General features: G+C 45.6%; 2 protein-coding genes across 2 annotated transcripts in view; one reads left to right on the forward strand and one right to left on the reverse strand.

Moving 5' to 3' along the window:
* Positions 1-431: 431 nt before the first annotated feature.
* On the reverse strand, positions 432-16054 carry LOC149289382 (nucleoside diphosphate-linked moiety X motif 6-like). The gene is made up of 5 exons (XM_089490750.1): positions 15787-16054; positions 14523-14726; positions 12549-12604; positions 2170-2224; positions 432-826 (listed from the first exon to the last, which is right to left on the reverse strand). The coding sequence occupies exons 1-5, from the start codon at positions 16052-16054 to the stop codon at positions 432-434; spliced, it is 978 nt and encodes a 325-aa protein (XP_089346876.1).
* Positions 16055-16566: 512 nt separating this feature from the next.
* Positions 16567-22973, forward strand: part of LOC149289383 (ATPase family gene 2 protein homolog A-like) — a 135151-nt gene continuing 128744 nt past the window's right edge. Inside the window, exons 1-5 of the mRNA XM_089490695.1 lie at positions 16567-16693; positions 19408-19532; positions 20262-20419; positions 21477-21538; positions 22049-22672. Coding sequence (XP_089346821.1) covers positions 16567-16693; positions 19408-19532; positions 20262-20419; positions 21477-21538; positions 22049-22672 — 1096 coding nt within the window. The remainder of the gene's footprint in view (positions 16694-19407; positions 19533-20261; positions 20420-21476; positions 21539-22048; positions 22673-22973) is intronic.

A 22973-nucleotide genomic window follows, 5' to 3' on the forward strand; every position in this document is an offset into this window, starting at 1 on the left:
AATATTAAAGAGAAGAATATAAATGCATTTCCGATAGCATTAAAATTGAGCTAGAAAGTTAGTGCGTTTGTACATGCCCTTTAAGTATAATCGTATAATTATTTGTAAAAAAAAAAAAAGGGAAAAAAAGTCATTTACTTTTTTTAATGAATTTATATAAATATATATATTTGTGCATCTGTATCATACTGGGGAAAACACTTCATTCTTGTATAGAAGAGTCTTTCTAATCTCATGAGGACATCAAATCAATATATATTTAAAATGAATATTTTCCTTGAAGACCAACAAGACCCCCCATGAGGTATTTAACTAGTATATATATGAGAGCTGCTCACAGATACAGCGTTCCAGATCTTATCTAAGCACCATGTTGGTATAAAATGACATTACAATGCCTTGGTTAATAAAGAATTAAAATGTGAAGCTTCTTAGAGGCCCGGCTTGCTTTCATAGGCCTCCGGCAGTTCCTTATGGTAGAGAGAATAGAAAAGCCCTGAGTAAACAGCTGGAAGTGTCCTCATAGCTAGGTCGACGTTATGGAAACCTTCCTTATAGCCATAGAGCAGCAGTTTAGCAATCCTGCTGGTGATGGGGGTTGTATCGCTACAGTATGCCAGTTCTTGGAGGTCCATCCACTCACACTTTAGGCACTCCTGGGGGCAGAAATTTATCTGGTATGACAGAGGCTTTAGGCGACAAATAATATACATGTCGGACTTCCCAAAGGCTCCTGGGTGATTGTGTTGTTGTCTTATGCTCAAGAGGGATTTAAATTGTGATGTGATGCCTGTTTCTTCAAACACTTCCCGAACTGCAGTAACACCTGCAATGAGAAGGGAAACAAGAACATATGAAATGTAATGCTCCACAGATGACTACTTAAGTTATCCATTCATGAATCCATCTTCAGCTAATTACCATTAATCAGCAAGTTACCATTAATCGTTTTTGAGGTAAACTCACTCTAAGCACATCAAGTTCACTGTTGATCCCGAAGACAAAAACCCACATTGAAATTATTTCCAATTCGCGCGAAAAGGGGAAACATTCCTTCTTGACAAAACGGCAATCTGATCTCTCACCGGATCAGCAAGATATAATCACACCCTTATAGCCAGTTATATGCCTGTATATTCCTTTTTTTGCTAAAAAATCTAGCCCATAGGCATCTCTTGCATTTGATGGGACACCCGTAGATTGTAAATTCCACATTCTTACTGTAAAGAACCCTTTTGGCCTTTTGTGGTGCACTATAACTAAATACCCATGTAATTTTGGCTCTATTTATCTTATGATAGTTCTCGTTTCCATTTTTTTTTTTTAAGCATACAAAAGATCTTCCTTACTTCCAGTAATTTTTTACACAGGTATTATACCTCATCGACTCTTACACTGTATGTCATCACATGAGAAAAAAAAAACCCACCAAGACACCGTGATTAAACCTAGCAGTCCTCCTGGTTTGACACGGGGTCTCTGGGTGAAGAGCTGTGTCCTGGATCTCCAGGTCACTTTTCTTTTACTCCGGGCAGGGCAGCAGCTATTGGTCACACCCACTTCCCTCTTACACCACACCTACTTAAGACTAGCTATGCCCACTTTCAAAGCCACTCCCCATAAGAGGGAGACCTCCAAATAGTCTACCCAGTGACAATGCTTTGTTGAAGCAGTGGTAAGCACTGTTTTGCAACACTTTCCTGCAGTAGAGGGTTTGGTGGAATTGGAAAAAAAAATTATATCCCCATGAGTTTTGTCCAAAGTATTTGCTGCATCCATTGTACGGGTTTGGTGAGCATTTGTTTATTAGAAAAAAGCCACACTTTTTTTGATTGATGGACAACTTGGGTGAACCAATACTGTAACAAATCTTATGGAAAAAATAATTCTTAAGAAAAAAAACCCAAAAAAAAACAAACCTTAAAGCCTTGTTATATTTGAGTAAGATGAAATGTTTTGAGTGGAGGTCGAGGAAAATTCTCCCCGCATGTAGTAATCGCGGATCAACAAATCTGGCACTTTTATTTACACAATAGAGAAATATAAGATAACCACATTAATAAGTCATTTCTGGATTTATTTTGAAAATGTAAGGACCGGGGGGGCAGTACTTTCTAGCATAACAATTTTACCAAGGAAGCTGAATTGTGAATTGATTTGAATACCAACCAATATCTTCACCAGGATCAGAGAGTCCTCCGGGAAACTTCCATGTGTTCAAAGTCTGTAGATAGAGAGTATTTGTCACTTAATTTTTGCAAGGAAGGAGACCTTTTCTCGACAGACGTCTCATCATGTAATATGTACTTTATAAATATTTTTTTTAAAGGGTTGAAGCAGATTTCTATTGAAACTATATGACTGATTTCACATTACAGAATACTCCACCTTCGAAGTCAAAATGGCTAATCAATATACAATTCAGGCAAAACAGTCGCATGAAAAGAAAACCTCTTTATAAGAATATATATTTTCCAACAGCAGCTTGGGTAAATTATTTTGATCCGTTTGAACCTCGTGTTTCTTGTCTCTAACATATTTGCAGAGTCCTGGTATGAGATAGAATTGCATTGTTGCTTTCAGCTTTATATACTAAAAGGATTTAGAAGCTTTGCAAAAGCCACCAAAAGCAGCCAATCTAAAAGGAACAGTAAAGGGAGAAGAAACGCTCCTTAAAATGCGATTTCCTCCAGTATTGAAGAGTCAACAAGTCACGGTGCTCTCTTTAATCCTAATCCGTCTCCTTTTTGGTGTCAGAAGGGGGTACTTCAAAACCAAATATATTTATTTTTTAATGTTACTGTGCCGATTAGAAGAAATGTATGTGTTCCAGTGTGTTCTGTAACTATGCTGCTAGCGATCTAGTAAATCATGTAGGGAACCTGAGGAAGCTGCTATGTGAAAGAATAACCCTGCCTTGTATATGCGTTTATTTAATCACGCAAATATTTACTTGTGTTTTGTAATATATTTAACCAGCTGAACAGATTCTGACGCGTAGTACTGTTCCATAGTGCACTGATTTCAGTAGTTTGTCTGGATATTAAATGTGTATGCTGAATTCAGACAACGGCCTCTTCGTTTTTATCCTTCCACTGTTGCCTCTCTACTTAACAGCTTGATGCTTTAGCATCCGGTACCATTATTTTATACACACACACTCAAAAAAAGATGTTTTATGCTTTAACACAACCAATAATTGTAAGCGCAACATTGCAGCTGTGACCCTTTCGCTGCCTTATGCTTTTTGTAGCATGACCATTGTAGAGCTTTCTGCTAAGCCACCGATCCATCTCCAGTAATGAACCGCTTACACACACACATGGCTGGCTGTAATGTACCCAGTTTATTTAGCGAGCAGGAATCATACCTCCTACACGTGCACAGAAGCACTCCTTTTAAAATCATACATATTTCATCATCATATACAAGTTTCAGATAACATACTTGGGTTGTTGCTACTCCCTTTGACTAGAATGGGAGCGCTACTGAGCAGGAGCATACACAAGAACGGGTCATATCGTGCAACTTAACACCCCTTGAGCACTAAAATACCCCTTGAAACTAACAAAATTTTGTATCCACTATACATTTCTTTAAATTTGGGAGTGTGCTCCCCTTTTACTAAACTTTAGGGTAAATCAATGTTTATTGAGATTTTCAAAATTTTCAAAATATGTGGGATACAGAAAAGAAAGGGTAGGGGAGCAAACAAACCGTGACATCCAAGTTGGTACACATCAGAACAATGGCATCCCGACAATCCGCCCCCCGACAAATTACCCGCCTAGCGACAAGATATCATCAGAAGACCCCTGACAGACACATGTCTTAAATAGCACACCTAAGAGAGGGAGTGAGGAGCCTCAAAGGTTGCTGACTTCAGCTCTGAATGGCCTTAGTGGCCTTAAGTGCTAAATGAGCGCAACCACCAGCGTAGAGGCGCCAGGGATGGAGCAGCCTGTCAAGGGGGATCCTTGCACGGGCATACGGCCCATATAACCGCAGAGGAGAGAACGGGGGTCGAGCGGGTAGAGTCAAGAGCGGCATGCGAAGGAAGGCAGGCCACGGGGGAAGGGAAAAAAAAGGGAGAAACAAAAAGGGGGGGAGAAGCGAAAAAAGAGAAAGAACGAGAAGGAAAAAAAAAAAAAAAAAAAAAAGGGGGGGTTAGAGGAGGGGCCAGGACTGGGGATGTGGACCAGAGCGCTACAATATCGTCGGGCAAGGGGTCAAGATATAAGGGCTGTAGGTAAGTCCGCAGGCGCCTGGGACAGTAAGGAACGGGCGAGGGGACCAGAGGCACATGCCAGCCAGTGGTACCAGGTGCGTTGGTATCTCTCAACCGCATTCGAAGCCGACAGGGCCAATTCCTCCAATGAGCGCTTATTGTCCACCCGGAGGAACCACTCCCTAAAAGAGGGAGGGGAGGGGTCACCCCAGTGGAGAGGTATGAGGGCCTTAGCGGCCGTGATCAGGTGCCTAACAACCGTCCGTTTGTACCAGGAGAAGGAGAACGTCATATGTTGTAGAAGGTAGAACTCCGGGGTGAAGGGGAGGACCCTGTCAGTGAGGGACTGAGCACAATCGTGCACGGCGGACCAGAAGGGAGCGATACGAGGGCAGTTCCACCAGAGGTGAAGGAGAGAGCCCGGGGACTCCCCGCACCTCCAGCACTCGTCTGTCGACCCAGGCCGGTAGCGAGACAACACCGAAGGCGGGCGGTACCAGTGGGCTAGCAGTTTATAAGACATCTCCTGGTCTTTAGCGCTGAGAGAGCAGCGATGTGCGAAGATGCACATCTTGCTCCACTGTTCCTCAGTAAGGACGACCTGCAGCGCCGTCTCCCACCTCCCCATGAACGCAGGGGGTGAGGGGGTCAAGGCGGACAGGAGGAGGCTGTAAAGTTTGGAGATACCGTGGGATAGAGGGGCATCCATCACACACAGGGACTCAAAAGGGGAGAGGTCACGCAGCACGTTATGTTTCCGAGCCAAAGAGCGGTAAAAGTTTTGCAGTTGCAGGTAGCGAAGCCTAACCATCAGGGAGGTCGTCCCCTGGCCGACAAGGTGATCCAAGGGCTTAAGCCCCGCAGGGGTCACAAAAGATCGTAATCTCGGGACACCCTCCGGAGTCGCTGCAGGGAAAAGATTGAGTCCCAGCCCAGGCGGAAAGTCGGGGTTATCTCTGAGTGGGGTGAGTGGGGAAGGGACAGAAGAAAGCCGTGTAGTGCGGAGCAAGGAGTGCCAGACCCGTAGCGTAGCACACATGAAGGGGTGAGGGGAGGCAAGACGACGCGCCGTATCCACAGCGAGCCAGGGGAGAGAGGAGATCGGGAGGCCCAGCAGCGCGCTCTCCACTCCCACCCACTGTTTATGGGCCGGAGAGCGGGTCCACTCCACAATGCGCAGCAAATGACAGGCGCGATAATACGTTCGCGGGCAGGGCAGGGCGAGGCCACCCCTAGACTTAGGGAGGATCAGCGTAGCGAAACTGATGCGTCGCGATCGAGGGCCCCACAAGAAACTGAGAAAGGCGGAGCGGACAGAGGAAAAGAAAGAGGGTGGGATGGAAATCGGCAAGGTTTGAAACAGGTAGAGGAGGCGAGGCATAACATTCATTTTGATGGTGTTAACCCTACCCAACCAGGAGACCCTAAGTCTCGACCACTTAAGCAGGTCAGATCGAATCGATGACAAGAGGGGAGGGAAGTTAAGGCTAAAGAGGCGAGAGGAGTCATCCGTCAGCCAAACACCCAGATATCTCAGCTGGGAAGGGCACCACTTAAAAGGAAAGGAAGCAGCCAGGGAGTCCCTGTCCGCCGGGGGTAAGTTGACATTGAGAATCTCCGACTTAGACATGTTAATTTTAAAATTAGAAAGTTTCCCGTAATCGGAAAGCTCCTTCAGGACGACCGGCAAGAAAAGATGAGGCCGGGTGATAGCGAACAGAAGGTCGTCGGCATAGCCCAGGACCTTGTGGCTGGACCCCCCGCCGTCAGACCATGAATGTCCGGGTTTAAACGAACGGCCTGGAGCAGGGGTTCCAAGGAGAGCACAAACAGCAGGGGCGACAGGGGGCACCCCTGCCTCGTGCCGTTAGATATAGGAAAAGGGTCCGAGAGGGATCCGTTGATACAGAGGCGAGCCGTAGGAGATGCATAGAGTGACTGGATCCAAGTCAGCAGGCCGGGGCCGAAGCCCATGCGCCGGAGAGTAGCAAACATGAAGGTCCAGTCGACCCTATCAAAGGCCTTCTCGGCATCCGTGGAAAGGAGGATAGTGGGAAGGTTGGAACGCTTGGCCAACTGAAGGAGGTTCACAGCACGAATAGTGCTGTCCCTAGCCTCGCGGCCCGGAACAAACCCCGTCTGGTCAGGGTGCACAAGTTTTGGCATTAAAGGGTTGAGTCGGGTGGCTAGAATTTTGGCAAAAAGCTTGAGGTCCGAATTAAGGAGGGAAATCGGCCGATAGCTGCCACAGTTCTCGGGATCCTTACCGGCTTTGGGGAGAAGAGTCACAGAGGCGGATATGGTGTGGGCATGGATGTGGCCACCCCGTAGTAGAGAGTTGAAGGCCTCAACATACCGCGGGCCCAGTTGGCGAATAATACTTAAGGGGAAACCCATCAGGGCCGGGGCATTTCCCGCTCGGAGACGACCGGATGGCGAAAAGTAACTCCGGGAGGGTAATAGGGGCGTCTAGCCCGGCCGCGTCTTCAGCAGAAATGCGCACACGGATCGTGCGTTGCAGATAGTCCGCAATTTGCGATTCCCGGTCTCCAGTGGAGTGGGGGCCTGACGGAGGAACGATGTTATACAGTTTTGTGAAGAACTGGACAAAACCATCCGCGATATCAGAGTGAAGAAGACACACCCTGCCGGCGTCGGAGCGGATTTTAGGGATGTAGGTCAGAGTACGAGAGGCCCGGAGGGCCCTCGCCAAATATTTCCCAGGCTTATCTCCATGTTCATGGAACAACGCCCTGGAGCGTTGGTAGGCACGTTGGTGTCTGGCGTTCAAGATCGAAGCCAGTTCCCCCCGCAACGACACAAGCAGCTGCAGGTCGTCCCCCGAGAGAGAGTCCTTGTGGGCCCTCTCCGCGTCCGCAATGCGCAGGCAGAGAGAGGCTATCTTTTCCGTGTCGAGTTTCTTGCGCTGTGAGCAGATGCGGATAAAGTGACCCCGAAGCACACTCTTGTGGGCCTCCCACACCGTAAGGCTGGGGACATCACCCGTGAGATTCTCGTCAAAATAACTGGTGATAGCCTGAATTGTATCGGCACACACCGAATCATCAGACAACAGAGATTCAAGAGCGCCGAACGAGAGGTGAATCAAGCGATAGGAGCACCGGGGCATGGTCCGACCAAGTGGTGATGCCGATGCGGGCACGACAGACGAGAGCCGTATAGTGGTAGGGGAGGAAAAAGTAGTCGATACGAGAGTAGGAGCCGTGCGGCGTCGAGTAGAAAGTGTAGTCTCTAGTCGTGGGGTGGAAGGCACGCCAACAGTCTACCAGGCGGTGGGAGGTCAGCAAGGAAGAGACCTTTCCCAGTACATGTCGAGGGATATGGGAAAGTCCCGTAGAGGCGTCCAGAGCAGGGTGTAGAGGGATGTTAAAGTCTCCGCCGAGGACCAGGACGCCCTCCTGAAAGTCTCGTAATTTAGCAAGCACCTGTCGGAGGAAAACGTGTTGTCGTCTGTTGGGGAGGTATAGGTTAGCGAAGGTGTATTTTTGATTGGCGATAACCCCTTTTAACAGAAGGTAGCGCCCCTCGGGGTCGGAACAGACGCCAACCTCCGAGAAGGGAAGATATTTGGAGAGGAGAATAGCCACGCCCCTAGTTTTGGTGGAGGGATTGCTGCTGAAATAGCCGGTAGGGTAGAAGCGATCTGAGAGCCTAGGGGACCTGCCGGAGAGGAAGTGGGTCTCTTGAAGGAACGCTACGTCCACTCTGTCGCGACGTAGATCCCGGAGTAGGTGAGAGCGCTTCTCAGGGATATTAAGTCCACGGGCGTTAAGGGACAGGAAGGTGAGGGGGGAAGCGCGTGGTGGGGGCGACATGCCCGAGGGGAGGAAGGGTGGAGGAGAGAGAAGAGGAAAGAGAGAAAAAAAAAAATAAAATAAAAAAAAAAAAAAAAAAAAAAAAAGGGGGGGGGGGACAGACAGAGGGGAGGGGGAGGAGTACGAGGGAAGGGAAACCTGAAGGGTTCGAGGACCGGGAACAAAACGGTCAGTAAAGACCGCGAGACGCACTAGACACGCCAGCCAATAGGGCAACACTAGGTTGCCCGAAACGACCCTAACGGACAGGGAGGTCGATGGCAGAACGAAGGCGTGAGCGTGAGGGAGCCGAGGCAACCGAACAAGGAAGAACAGAAAAAATAGAACAAGGTATGAGAGATCAAAAATATATTGGTAGGAACAGCGAGAACAACTGCGCGCCGCCGCCCGCAGCAAAAACAGTAATAGAGTAACACAAACTAGCCAGCTAAACTAGGTCGAAGGAGAGGGAGGAACGGCATGAGGCATCAACAGGCCTCAACCACCAGCCCAAACAACAAAGGTACATCAACACATATCCGCCCCGGAAAAAGAAACAAAAAAAAAAAAACAAAAAAAAAAAACAACAACACAATAATCAACACGGACAAACAAGCCCCAGGCCCTGGTGCCATGGGAACGGAGGTATGGTACGGAACATAGATAGAGGGCAGAGGCCCCCGGCACCGTACACTCAGAGCGGTGGGGAGTAGGCCACCCCAGGTCGCGCATCAAAGGCAAAAGTAGCCACAATGCAACCGGTGGGCGAACGGAGTACAAAGACAACGCAACAGACAAGGCGAACGACATATAGATCCATTGACACAAAATATATATAAAGAGGAAGTGACATTATACACACTTGTTAAGAACAAACCCCGGGCCCAGGCACCGCGGCGTCGCGTGAACAAATGTATGGTAGGAAACATATATAAAGGGCAGATACACCCGGTACCGCAGGTTCAAGGCGGGGAGGAGCAGGTAGCCCCTGAAAGCGCAACAAAGGCAAAGTGCGCATCAATGCAACCCAAGACAGAAACACCGGGGAGGGCGAATGGGCTGCAGAGACATTGCAAAAGATAAGGCGAGCAAAGTACGGACCTACTGACCCATAGGAAAGTTGGCAGCAATGGAGTAAGAGACCAGAGAGAGCGATTATAGTGCATAAACATTGCAATAGATAAGGCGAACAATATACAGGCATAGGGACATAGAGAAACAGAAATAAACCTGCAGACGTCCACGGAGGAATATGGCGAGGAGTGGAGCCCCACAGGGGTGATAAAAGAAAAAATAAATAAATAAAAATAAAAAAAATAAAATAAATTAATAATCAAAACAGACAAACAAACAAGCCCCAGGCCCCGGTGCCGTGTCGCCACGTGAACAGAGGTATGGTATGAAACATAGGTAGAGGGCAGAGGCCCCCGGCGCCGTACACACAGAGCGGTGGGGAGTAGGCCACCCCAGGTCGCGCGACAAAGGCAAAAGTAGCCACAAAGCAACCTGTGGGCGAACGAAGTACAGAGACAATGCAATAGACAAGGCGAACAATATATAGATCCATTGACACAAAATATATATATATAATAAAAAATAAAAAAAAGGGTGACATTATACACATTTGTTAAGAACAAACCCCGGGCCCAGGTACCGCGGCGTCGCGTGAACAAATGTATGGTAGGGAACATATATATACACCCGGTACCGCAGGTTCAAAGCAGAGAGGAGCAGGTAGCCCCTGGAAGCGCAACAAAGGCAAAGTGAGCACCCATGCAACCCAGGACAGAAGCACCGGGGAGGGCGAATGGGCTGCAGAGACATTGCAAAAGATAAGGCGAACAAAGTACGGACCTACTTACCCATAGGAAAGTGGGCAGCAATGGAGTAAGAGACCAGAGAGAGCGAATATGGTGCATAAACATTGCAATAGATAAGGCGAACAATATACAGGCATAGGGACATGTAGATACAGAATCAAACCTGCAGACGTCCATGGAGGAATACGGCGAGGAGTGAAGCCCCACAGGGGTGATAAAATATAAGAGAAAAAAAATAAAAAAAATAAATAAAAAAAAAATAAATAAAAAAAGAAATAATAGTCACAATTCCGTATAGTGGCGGAGTGAGCATCGAGGGTGGTGGTCAACAGGGGTGCAGAGGGTGATCATTCCTCAATCTCCAGATGGCGCGAGAAAGGTTGTGGTGCTGGTGGTTCGCGCCGGGTAGGCTGCTCAGGCAATCCACGCCTGGTGCGCCGAGAGAGTGGCTGCCTCGCCGGCCCGTCGTCTGCGTCAAGGCCAGACAGAGCCCAGTCGGCCACGGTCAAGGCAGGGAGGCCCAGGGCACTCAGCAAGCGGGGAAGTTCGTGGTGGTGCCGCAGCGTCAGCGACGTGTTGTTGTGCCGGATCAGGAGCGCAAACGGGTGACCCCAGCGATAGGGGATGTGAAGGCGCTGAAGCTCCAGGGTCAGGGGCCTCAGGGCGCGACGGGCCTGCAGGGTGAGGTCAGAGAGGTCATGGAACAGGGTGACAACCGCGCCATTAAGCGGCCACGTGCGCACTTCCCGCGCGCGGGACATTATGGCCTCTTTGAGGCGGAAGTCCGTCAGGTGACAGATAATGTCCCTGGGAGGACTAGATGGGTCAACACGGGGCCTCAGGGCACGATGCACCCTGTCTACCACCGCCGAGGCGTCCACAGCCCTGCCCAGGAGGCCGGAGAACAGGGTAGTGAGAAGGGCCAGCAGGTCTTCAGAGGCCTCAGATTCAGGAACACCCCGGACTCTAATATTTTGCCTGCGTCCCCTGTTGTCCAGGTCCTCCAGCCGCCTCCTCACAGCACGGAGGCAGCGCAGGTGGTGTTCAGCAGACCGAGTCACGGCCTGGCCTACCTGTTGCTGCGAGGCCGAGGCCTCCTCCAGGACCGTCACCCTGTGCTCCAGTGAGGAGAGGTCAGTACGGAGGGTCGCCACTTCGTCCCGGACCACCTGCCGGAGCTCCGCGATGAGGGTGGAGAAGTCCGAGCGCCGAGGAAAACAGCCGGAGCACCTCAGGTGAGTGGTGAGGCAGCGCGGGAGCAGGAACGGACGTCGCCTCCTCCAGGGAGGATGAGCTGGCCGGCGAGTCCGCCGCGTGGTCCGCCAAGGCCTGCGAGGCCAAGTCCGCAGGCGTCCTGAAATACTCCCGAAGGGAGTTAGCGGCTTCTCTGGTGCGACCGCTCGGGGTTGGGGGTTCGGCGGGAGCTTTTTTTATTTCGCCCCATCGTGTCTGGCAGCCGGATGACAGCAGATGAAAGTGCGGGGGGCAGCGGAGCACAGAGCTCAGACGTCCATCTTCCTTGGCGGCTGGACACGCCCCCCCCTTTTACTAAACTTTAGCTTTTCCTCATATGCATAATTTTCTCCAAGACACTTAATATTTTGTTTCGAACATAAAAAATGAGTTCTTTTTTACTACAGCCAAGTTTGGTGCATCACCGAGAGTAGTTGCCAGAAAAAGGTTTGGGGGCCGATTAGAGGATCTGTACAGACCAGCGAGCACAAACACAATGATTCTTTCTGCATGACAGCCTAACCCTGGACCTCACTGCCCGGGGCCTCCATTCATGGCATTCATTAGTGTAACATGTCTTCCACTCAACAGAGCGGGTCCTCCAGCGAGGAAACCAGAGTGCCTAGCCAGCTCTTACAGAAGCATTAAGTAAAACATTTTAGTAATTGACATGCTTACCATTAATACCGTTATAGTTACATTAAAGATTAGCATAATTCTGTGAAAAACTGAACATTTTGTATCCAATGTGTACATTTTTAGATGTATAACAGGGGCCAGCATAAACACAGTTATATGGCTCACAGGGAATTTCTGGATCTTATTAACAACTGGTGTTGCGACCATAAACCGCATTTATTAGTTTAAAGGAAGATGCAGCAACTGTCAATGTGGTGTGAATCAAAAGCCATGCGTGCAACAGTTCTAAACGATATAAGATTCTGCAAGCTTTGTAAACACCCATGATTCTCAATTACCATGCGCTTCTTAGAAATAAGACGCTCGGTTCAAAATCCAATTATAGTTTACAAAGTTAATGAGAGAATTAATCACAGCACTGTACTAAACAGGAACATATGCCTGGAGCTACATTGTATACAATGCAAAACACGGCCGATCTATTGTGTGTCCAAGATCAGACTGATAATTATGAATGGTAAAATTAAGAGCACTCTTTTCAAACAACGTAATTTATACTAGCAGCTGGGAAGGAATTCCATCTCATGGTGCCAGTTTGGACTACAGTAATGTCGTATCAACGGTAGTACACACAGTGACTAGATTAATCCCAAATTATTTGGACATCAGGCTCCTCTCTTGTGTTCAGATGGACGTTTTATCAGCAAATGCAGCTGTGTTGGAGCAAATTGATCTTTTAAAGTGCGGCATCATGCAACATGTTATTATACTACACATAACATACTTAACCAATATTAATCTCATTTTTCTTACCTTATTTCTATCCTGCACTACCAATACTTTGCCAGTGTCCTCGTCTAGAACAGCTCCTGAAAAACAATTGGTGCAGATACATTTGGTAAAGCAAGACAAAGTTCTCTGCATGGTCCATATTTCAATATATCATAGATGTGCATGATAGCCTTATTATACCATGCTACAGAATTGGGTTACATTTTATAAATAAATTGTTATATGCCTGTGGCCCTGGAGTGGTTTATGTAGAGGTGATAAAATAGTGACACTGCTATTTTTTTTAAATTATATTTAATTTACAATATTATTTCCAGTGCTTGTTAGACAGTGTGAAACTATTTGGATCATTAATTCCTACATCAAGCAACTAATCATTGTCTGTAGTTCTCTGGATTCTCAGAGAATATCTGAAGCTCAGTTAACGGGAAGAAAGCACTTCATGATGAGTAGAGTAAGTGAGGTGGATTCACGATCATTGAAGACTGGCATTAAACGTTAAAAGACAAGATCAGAGAGCAGCCAACTAATCTGCAGAACACTTAGCAAAAGTAGATAAGCCAAGCAACAGAATAAAACATTGTTTGGATGCATTATTGATTTGATGGGGTAGAGTCCAGTTAGATTGGTACAGTAGTCCAGCTGGTGAAGAAACAGGTCAAGGTTTTAGATATTGCTTAGTGAGAAATGGATAGATTCAGGAAAAACACTGCTTAGCTGAAGACCACTGGGTAGAAGGTCTAGGAACAGAGGTGAAAATGTTCACCAAGGGCTGATGACAAAAATGTTTATAGAGTCAAATATGCCTTTCTGGCAAGGAATGCAATGTGACCTATTGACTGGAAGCACGGACTTTGCACATAAGAAGCGGTTACCTTCACCTTTAGTTTTAGCTTTGCTAATATCAGGGGTTAATAGGCAGGAACTAGGAGAGAACTAAAAGAAACCAAACACGCGACAGGGATACCTGTGGAAGATAGCCAGGGGCGGCCATGATATTTGTCCCCATAAAATGTTTGGCTCAAAAGGATAGACACCACCTGGTCACATAGAAAGAACTATGGATACGACGCTCAAGAAGAGTGGCAACAGAAACGAAACAGGTAATTTATGAGACTACTGGGAATATCCTTAAAATCTTTTAAACAGCTTCTGATCTTTTCCATTAACGTGGTAGAGATGCTACATAGCATCGAGACACTTCTGCCTCAACCCACTTGCTTTCTAAATCAAAGCAGTACAATTTCGTTTACATGCGTCAATTCCTCTTCAGTTATATTTAGCTAAAATCCAAACAATTCCATGAACATTTTCAACAGATCCATAGCTAAACAAATTACAATGCGGTTTCGCTTTAATAGGATGACACAAATCTTGCGTTTGTTCTATGATGAATAAAAACATGTTCTAACATGTCTATTGATCAGTTTTTTCCCTCTTGCTGCCCTCTGCTGGTTATCGGCAGTAACCATCGCAGAAGGTGTCCGTACAGCGAGATGCAAGAACCAGCCCGTGTCATTATTGCTCAGTATTAAAGCAGGGAGAAAGACACTCATATCTGTACATGTAGACACCAAAAAGTGGGCTCCTGTCCTGGCCCTCCTGTGCTAACCTCTCCTTCTCATTCATGTTCTCTCCAGTTCCGGATGCTATAATTTACAAGTGTCCTGCTTCTCTCAGACCTGCAGAGACCACAAACAGGAAGATCTGCTGGCCCCTTTGTAAAGGGACGCTTCAGCCACCATATGCATTTTAATGCATATGATAGCAGTATGGTCCCTTTTCAATATAGATGCCATTGCTTTTAGAAACTCATGGAGGGGAGATTCAGTTTAATGGAGTATTTCCTGCCACTAATTGTTTGCTTCAATGAGCCAATCAGTGGCAATAAACAATTGAGCAGGAAAGAGGAGCATCTGCAGCAGAAGGGTTGCAGCTTTCAGGAAACCTTTTCCCAAGCCCCATAGTCATACATACAATAATCTCTGAAGTTACCTGCCACCCCAACTTGGTGTGTTGCGTATCCAGGCAGTTTGCTTGGCCCATCCTTTAACCAGAGCGTAAGAGTAGATGTGTCACGTTCTGCATGATGAAAAGTAAACCCCTCGGAGGCAGCGGAGGTTATCAGCTTGCTAAGAATGATCGGAACGTGCAGCCATACTGCAATTCTGCCATCTTCCCTCCATGCTTTAATAGATTCTAGAACGAGCGGGGGAACAAAAAAAAAACCAAAAAAACACATTATTCTACACGGGTGTAAATAACTCAGCACAACGAAATAAGCATCTGGAAACATTTTGGATTGGTCTGGAGTAGTCTGTGTGCTTAATGTATTGCATGCGGCGGTTCGTTCTGCCAATATCCACCATGTTATTCGGGAATGTCCTCTACATCTGGAAGCTACTACACTCGGATGGTTTGGTATATGCATATTACACAGTAGTGTACCCAAAGGGGGACAGTACGCCCTGGGTGCCACTCATCACGGGGTGCCTGGTGGCCTGACGGCCGCCTAACACATGCTCGCAAATGATTTCACTTTCCTGCTAGAGACAAAAGTGGCCCAAATGAACAGATATTAACAGGGAAAATATCCACGATAAAGTTTTGGACACCACTGATAAATGAATTGCCCGCTACAAAGAATGCTACTGTAGACCCAAACGCATTTGCTATCTACCTAGTTGACCAAGTTTCACCGCACGACAAGCAGTTTAATCAGCCAGGTTAGTCTCCAATGCTGAGCTGGATCTTCCAAATGCACCAATACTGCCATTCTAGAACCACACATGCCTCCATCAAGAAATAGGATTTATCAAATACAGAGAGAATTTACAGGGGGGGCAGAAAATGTTTAGCGATATTAGAGAGTTAAAAATATCAAGGGCAAAGTCCGGCAAGTTTATCCGGCAAAAAAGAGCCAACTTGTCTCTGTATAACGCATAGAGAAGATTGTGTTATACAGGGCCATCTAAGGTCATCAGATCACTGGGTTTGTCCAGCATGCCTCATAGTGAGCTGGGTCTGTCTTATGTATGGTTATCAGCCAGCTGTGCATTATACAGGGTCCAGCCCCCCCATAATGAACAATAACAGCACTGCAAATCCCAACTCGCCCTTTACCGAAAGGATCACGTTATATCTATGGGTCATTTAGTAATGCTGGGGGTAATATTTGGTTAAGGGCATGCTGCACACGGTCACTGTTAGCCGGCACTGGCCGGGCGGCCCGTGTCACTGTGCGGCATGCTGCACTTGCCATGTAGCCAGCTCTTGAAGCCGGCTTCGTCCAGATCATGATGAGGCCGCAGCCGGACCGTAACTCCCCCGAAGCGGTCTATCTTTTCCTGGGGCCAAGCGCACGGGGCTTGCTCGGACCGGCTGGGTTCCGAGGTGAAAAACCTGCCCGTCACCGCTTTTACCCCGGCTGTAGAGCCCCGAATCAAATAACGCCGACACACAAGCCGCAGCATTCCAGCAATCAGCTGTAGCACCCTATCCTTACATAACATAGGCGGAAGCGACATCACTAGCCGGGCGGCGCCATCTTTGTTATGGATACGCTTTTCAAAATGCTAGAGCGCCAGCCTCATGTACCGTTTCGCTTCCGGAAACATAGTAGTTTATGTAACCCTAGAAAGGGGTCGTTCACACTACACCGTGATATAGAAACCATTTCTGCCTATTATAATCACATTGTTTAAAGACACCTCTAGAGTCAGGTCAATGGTCGTTCTTTGCCGGAACCATTAGAAGCTCATGGCTAGACATCTTTCCATAGAGTTTCGTACTGACTGGTGCCCTGCCAGGAACAAACATGTCTGCTACCACAGGATTTTAAATTTCCTGCGAATGATTACCGTAATTATTCCCAAAATCTACTACTGTCTGCATCAGTTAATAACTCCTAACCCGGTAATTGCGCCTCTGCTTTACACATTACGGTAGGTCACAAATCCCACCCTCCCTTCTGCACCCGGAAGTTGTTGTTCTGCCGGTAGAGCACGCCTAATGCTGCTGCTGGTGAGATTTGCTCAATATGTCTGCTTCCAAAAAGAAAAGCAAAGAGAAAGCTCTACAAGGGGCAGCGTCCCCCTGTCCGGAGCCCCGAACGGGTAGTAACAGCAACCCTTGGCTGTTTAAAGTCACCGACTTCTTAGATAAAGGTATATTGCCCAGCGCTTTAATGCACATGGTGTTTCACGTTCTGAATGATCTCTAGATGTTATAAGCACTTAAATACGTCAAACGACTTAACAAAGTACGAAAAGGAAGTTTATATCAAAGGAGAGGAAATGTTAGAGCATGAGGTCATAGTCAAAAACTAGAGGGACAGAGTCCTGGATGTAATGTATGATAATTTTGCTTCACTAAGATAGTGGTAAATAAGTGGAACAGCCTCCCGGCAGAAGCCATAGAGGTTAATATAGCAAGGAAACCTAACCTTGAGACGTACAACTATCCTGAATCTAAGACAATGCCAGGTACTGATTACGATCTGAGTCTTTACAAAAAAAACGGAGCCTACGCGGGTTCTTATCTGCCATCAAATTCTGTGCTGTCCCTGAAAAAGTGTCCCGTGTGTTTGGGGGTAGATGATGAATGGGCCAGCTGTGGGCTTTCCACGGGTACTGTGTTAAATCTAGCCCTGAATTTATCCCGTCACGGAATATCCCGTCACGGAATATCCCATCAGTGACGGATGCTGTAATATGCTTGTTCTGAGTGATAGGGAGACGTATGTTATATCGATGACATCACCGGAGTCTAACCGGCAGCTCTTACAATATCCTTGACAGTCCGTGGCAGGGGCCTAGGTCTATACTGTCACTGTGGCATGTATAATAAAACATGTATTGATCTATCGGTCTCTGTTTTCTTTTTATATGTCTGGATTCCGGTGCTCTCTGGTGTGTTATAAAGAATGCATGTTTATTTTGTATGGCTACCCTATACATATAAGAGCATATCCGCTTAACGCCCGATAGTTTCACTAGCCTGTTGAAGGCAGGGCACGTTTCTCCTATAGAAAGAGACGGGTTGTCCCTTCCTAATGCGGAGTTAATTGGTGAGGGGGTTTGTCAACGTATAATCAACTTAAACCAAGCTTTATGCAACCTTCTTAAAACCTTTGTGACATTTCATGCCATCATGAAAAAAGTGACCAACAAACCTATCACAACAGCATTGAAAGCCAGTTAGATCAGCTGGCTAAACATTTTAACCCCTTAATGACAAAGCCCATACATGTATGGCCCGTGCCGCCCCCCCTCGCCCGATACATCACATATGTACTGGAACACACATTCTCCTTTACAGAAACTTATACCATCGCACACATTCATGCTCACACACACATTCATGCTCACACACAAACACTTAGATGTTTTTACCGTGCGTCTAGAATATTACATGACCCTGTTGCATTCCTGCTTCCCCGGGCTGGTCCAACATTGTTCACCAGACCAGCACTTTGTGAAGACCTTGGGACCAGCCAGGGGGCAATTCCCTCCTGCCCCTGGGCCAGCCCACACCTGTTTCTTCTGTCTAACCTGCGTATGCTGTGTATTATGTCAATTTCCCTTTTATATTCTATGTGCCTACCCTGCCATATTCAGTGTGCTATTGCGCAGCGAAATTAGTTTGTTATGTGGTGTGCCCAGTAGATTTGAAACATTATACAATAACCTATCCACATGGAGTATTTCTGTGATCTGGAGGTGCAGCTGAATACGTTTTGGGGAAAAAGAAAATATATATATAATGGTAAAGATTGGTGGCCAAGTTGCTGCATGACAAGAGCCTAAATGGCCCCAGTAAAATACCCCAGGTTGTCTACTTACCAGAAAAATGTTTTTTTTTTATAGTTTTGTTTGTAGTTCACGTGGTCCGTGGTAGTGGAGAAGACATTATTCTGTTAAAAGGGGGATAACATGAAATAATGCTTTTTAATAAAATCTGGAAAAGAAATGACTCATATACATTGTAGGGTTTTATGTTTTAATCATTTTAAAAATAATAAAAAATCTATTGTTCACTTATGATGTCATTGAATGGTGTGTTTGGACAAATGTTCTACCTCATACTCCCCTAACCTTAAATTGACCTTTCTACATTTTGATGATGGTAGGGAGAACATATTTAGTGGATAAAAATGCTTTTTGGGAATATGCAATAATTACAACCAAAAAATCTTACAGCTCAAGAAGGGATAACTGTATGTGGAAACAAATTTTATCAGAGGCTGAACCCCCCCCCCCCCCTTGCACTCGCGGTTAGCGGTGGAGGTTGGGGTAAAATGGTTATAGGCTTGTTGACTTTGCCCATCGAATTCCATACGTGTTTCTGTAGCATGTCCAATGAATCTAATCAATGTATACTCCAAGAACATGTTTAATTGTTTGCAGGGACATGCTCGAAAACCACTTCTTTCCCTCTAAACTAGATTATCTTCTTGGGAGCCGAAGCTATCACCAATCCAGCTTGCCATTTGTGGCATCTTCCTTACAGGAGAAGTATGGTAGAGCCTCCCCACTGCCTGTGTTTAAAGTGATATGTTTATAGAGTTCTGCAATGACGTCGTTAGGTGTGCTGGTGTAATATAGATCTTTCTGTTCCAGTAACTCATCGATCGTGCCAAGTTTTCTGGCGGTATCAGTCGGCGCTGTACTAGAAATTCAAAGTCACCACATAATTGGCCCAACTAATTGCTGCCAACCTTATGATACTGATCTCTCTTAACCGCTGTCATAGTGCATACTTTGTAATTGTTACATTACCTAATGATTTGTGAAGGTATATAGTTGCGATCCCTACCAAATCAAATAATTCGTCCCAGAATCATCTGTCTGTTTCAGATTTTCTTTTCTTTTTATTGTAGCAGAAGACAATGTACCAAAGGCTTACAGATGTTCTTTCGTACAGCTCGGCCTGAATAGTATGAAATCGGCTGACGTGTGTATTGGACGCCCTGTTTTGATAACCAGCATAGATGGGAGACAAGAGGTAACCTCCGATGGGATTGGAATATATTGTGGATTTTTTTTTTGTATAACTTGTACTATGTTGTACAAGTTTTTTTCCAGAAAAAAATATCTGAAAAAATGACCACATCTTATAATCAAGGTCATCTTTTATTCAGACCTCAGATCCATGGCACAATCTTTTTTACTCCTTAATTTACAGAGCAGTATTGCAAAGAACGCAGGGGCTAATAAAATGCAGTAATGGGTTACTTTTTTTTAACTGTTTGTTTAAAACTGTTTACGGGTTGTCTATATTGTATGATCGTTTTCTGCAGTGTTACACTATAGACAAAATAACCATATGCAACAAAGTGACATTGACAAAAGTAGAGGAAGCCCGTAAGAGCTTACAGATGGTTAAGTATTCATGTCTCCAAAAGTGGGACGAGGAGATAGGAGTAGGAGCCCATACTAGCGGTTATGCATGAAAATGTATCTGAGTTTAAGGTTATATGTTTGCATTAACCCATACACGTATTGTACACAGATCCCTACACAAATTCTGTGTAAGTTATCAGCGCCATATAAATAAAAGATAATAAGTGTTCTTTATGGTCATATGGACCAGCTTCTGGATAAGGGGCACACCAGTTAGGAAAGATGCTCAAAGGGACTTGGGTACTGGTCCCTCCAATTGTGGAACGCCCGAGAGGTGTAAAGCCGGTTACTTTTGCCGGTAAACGTTTGGATTCTGTGCTTCTCTCTGCAGGTGTGTACAGCATGGCCCGTGTCTGGTCTTCCTTCTGGCAAAGTTGGGCTCGGGGCAACAGCGCAGAAAAACCTCAAGGTGAAACCCGGGGACTCGGTGCTTGTGCGGCCCGTGACAGGCTCTGTGCTGCAGGCTGAAGAAATCGAAGTCAGCCTCAGGTAGGATATTGTAAGAATGCTGTGTATGTAGACTGGGCTGACCACCCCATCCGTAACTTTCCTTCGTCCTGCAGTCCTCTCTGCTTAGTGCCTGGATATGAAGTGCTATCCCACACATTTTACAGATTTTCAGTAATATGCTGACTAGTTGTAGACCTCTGTAGCGGAACTGCTGTAAAGTGGGGATATATTATCCCTGTTCTCCACTCTTTGTCACATATAAAATGAAAAAAACATATGGCAGAAATAAAAACGCTCCGGGTTTTTAGAGAATGATATACCCTAAGTAAAGAAGGGGTTACATAATGCCTTGGTTTAAATGATGCAATGCTTTATATTTACCATGTAATCAAAAAAGAGGGAACTGTCATTTTTGCAGTAAAATGTCTCCGCGGATCAGTAGGAAGGAGAGAGTTGTTACCGTGCATGCATCTGAGCTGAAAGTATGTCGGCGAGCTTGGTACATGCCTTGCACATGCAGACCTTTCAGTCTTTTGATTTTGAGGGACTTTATACGATATATTTTCTATTACTCCTAATACGTGAGCTCATACATTTTGAATTCAGTTTTTTTAAATATAGATGATGCATTTTTGTGTACTAACAGCGTTTTAACCTACTAAGGGCTTCTTGACTGCTCAGTGTGAGTGGAGCAGTGTAACAGATTGGTGGGATTGGAGCGCCATCTAGTGGAAATATTGTATATTTGTAGAGATAACAGATTTTACAGACCATTTTTAGTTATTTTTTTGTAGATGAAAAGTGTTTATATTTATATCTTTGTAACGGTCCAGAATCATGGAGCTGAAACTTACTTTTCTCTCAGAATTTTTTTTTTTTAAATATACTTTAGTATTTATTAAAGAGACACTCTAGCCATCCCTTTAATTGGTCGCTTTAAATTTTCGTGGTGTCCCTCTTGTATAGCTCAGAGAGGTTCTGCAGAATCCCCCATATTCATTTGGCCTTTCCTCCACCACCTAGCTATATGCCTCCAGCTGATGTGTTCTCTCAAACACAGTTCATGGGGTTTGTATGTTTCCATCCATCATCACAGGGAGAAGAATGCCGGTGGGATCAATCTCGAAGAGCTGTCTGCCTTTCTGCTAAGGCTCATGGGTAAGAGACCTGTAATAAAGTATACTTTTAACTTAATATGTATAATATACATATAAAGAAGTATCGGGTACTAATAAGCGGATTGATAGATCAAGGGACTCCTTGAAGACATGGCCGAGTTAATTATTACATACTACACAGTTGCCTTTTTTTTTTTTTAAAGGTGCTGTTCCAATTACTTTGGTGAATACAACACTAGTAGAGGATAAGAACAACATATTACTAGTGGATGACCAAACTCTGTCAGCAAATAATTCGATCCAGATACATTTTTGTCCTGTTTAGCGTTATAAATAAGTGATAGACCGGCTTGATTTCCATGGTTTAAAACGGTGAGCCAGTTTACTATATCTTGTTACAAAATGGACCACTTTCACATTTCACAGACTTGACTTGGTTGCTGTGGAAATGTTGCTTACACTCCCTATGAGTTAACCCCTGAAAGCAAGAATTATGACTTTAATGCCCTACATGCAAGGTGAGCTTCTACTGTGTGTTTTACCTTTTCAGATGGAAAGATAGTTTTGCTTGGGAACCTTTTAAGTATGAACTTCTACGGTAGACCATGCACCTTCCAAGTGACTAAAATTAAAGGCATTGATGACATGGTGCAAGAACCACTATCGAGTAATGTTTTTACAAATGACATGTCTATGGACAAGAGCAGCATGGAGAGCAGTGCCTTGGATTTGTCTTTGCAGCTTGGCCAGCTGGATATCGATGATAACCAAAATGTAGCTGCCACAAGTACTCCATGCAGAAGTGATATGGTCAGGCCCTCAGGTCCTTTTTGTCAGGCTGTGGCAGAAGTTAATCCACAGGAGCCGAGCACAGGGCAGTCACACCAGGACAGCTTTCAAAGCCTTAACTCGTCAGACAGCGATAATGACAAGCGAGGACAGATGTCTCCATACCTGAAAAATGGCTCCAAATGCAACACGGATACGTTTTATTCAATTTGTTCACAAACTCAAATCAGATACAAAGATTTCAAGTCGACATCAGAGTCTGAAGAAGGTGAGCAAGGAAATAAAGTAACTTATGACATGATTGGCGGATTGAAGAGCCAATTGAAGGAGATACGAGAAACGATTGAGTTGCCTCTGAAGCAGCCGGAGCTGTTTAAGAGTTATGGTAAGGCGGCAGCGGACTTTTTCTAACTCTACTCCAGAACTCTCTTTTTTTTTTTTTCTGAACTATAATAGTTCTGTATATATTTTATTATTGGCTGGCCCTTCTGTCACGTCTTTGCTTGACCAACCAAACACTATCAGGTCAACAGTGTAATTTCTGAGCTGCATCCCGGGTACAGGCTTTGAGTTATACAGAGCAGGGTTGAGCTCTTCATTAGAAACCTACTGCTTGGTGACTTGGTGTTAAATAACATGCATTATGTAGCTAATCTGCGCAGGTGGACACAAGAAAATCCCTCTTG

The sequence above is a fragment of the Sceloporus occidentalis genome, unplaced genomic scaffold (assembly GCF_023333645.1).
Source record: "Sceloporus occidentalis isolate IW3139 unplaced genomic scaffold, rSceOcc1.0.p SCAF_46, whole genome shotgun sequence".
NCBI lineage: Eukaryota > Metazoa > Chordata > Lepidosauria > Squamata > Phrynosomatidae > Sceloporus > Sceloporus occidentalis.

Excerpts from the sequence above, each read along its gene's own strand:
- LOC149289382 (XM_089490750.1), bottom strand. The coding sequence starts at position 16,054 with ATGTCGCTTCCGCCTATGTTATGTAAGGATAGGGTGCTACAGCTGATT. Across the intron at positions 14,727-15,786 it reads CTTCAAGAGCTGGCTACATG|AATCTATTAAAGCATGGAGG; the intron begins GCAAGTGCAGCA and ends CGCTCGTTCTAG. Across the intron at positions 827-2,169 it reads TGATCCTGGTGAAGATATTG|GTGTTACTGCAGTTCGGGAA; the intron begins GTTGGTATTCAA and ends TTCTCATTGCAG.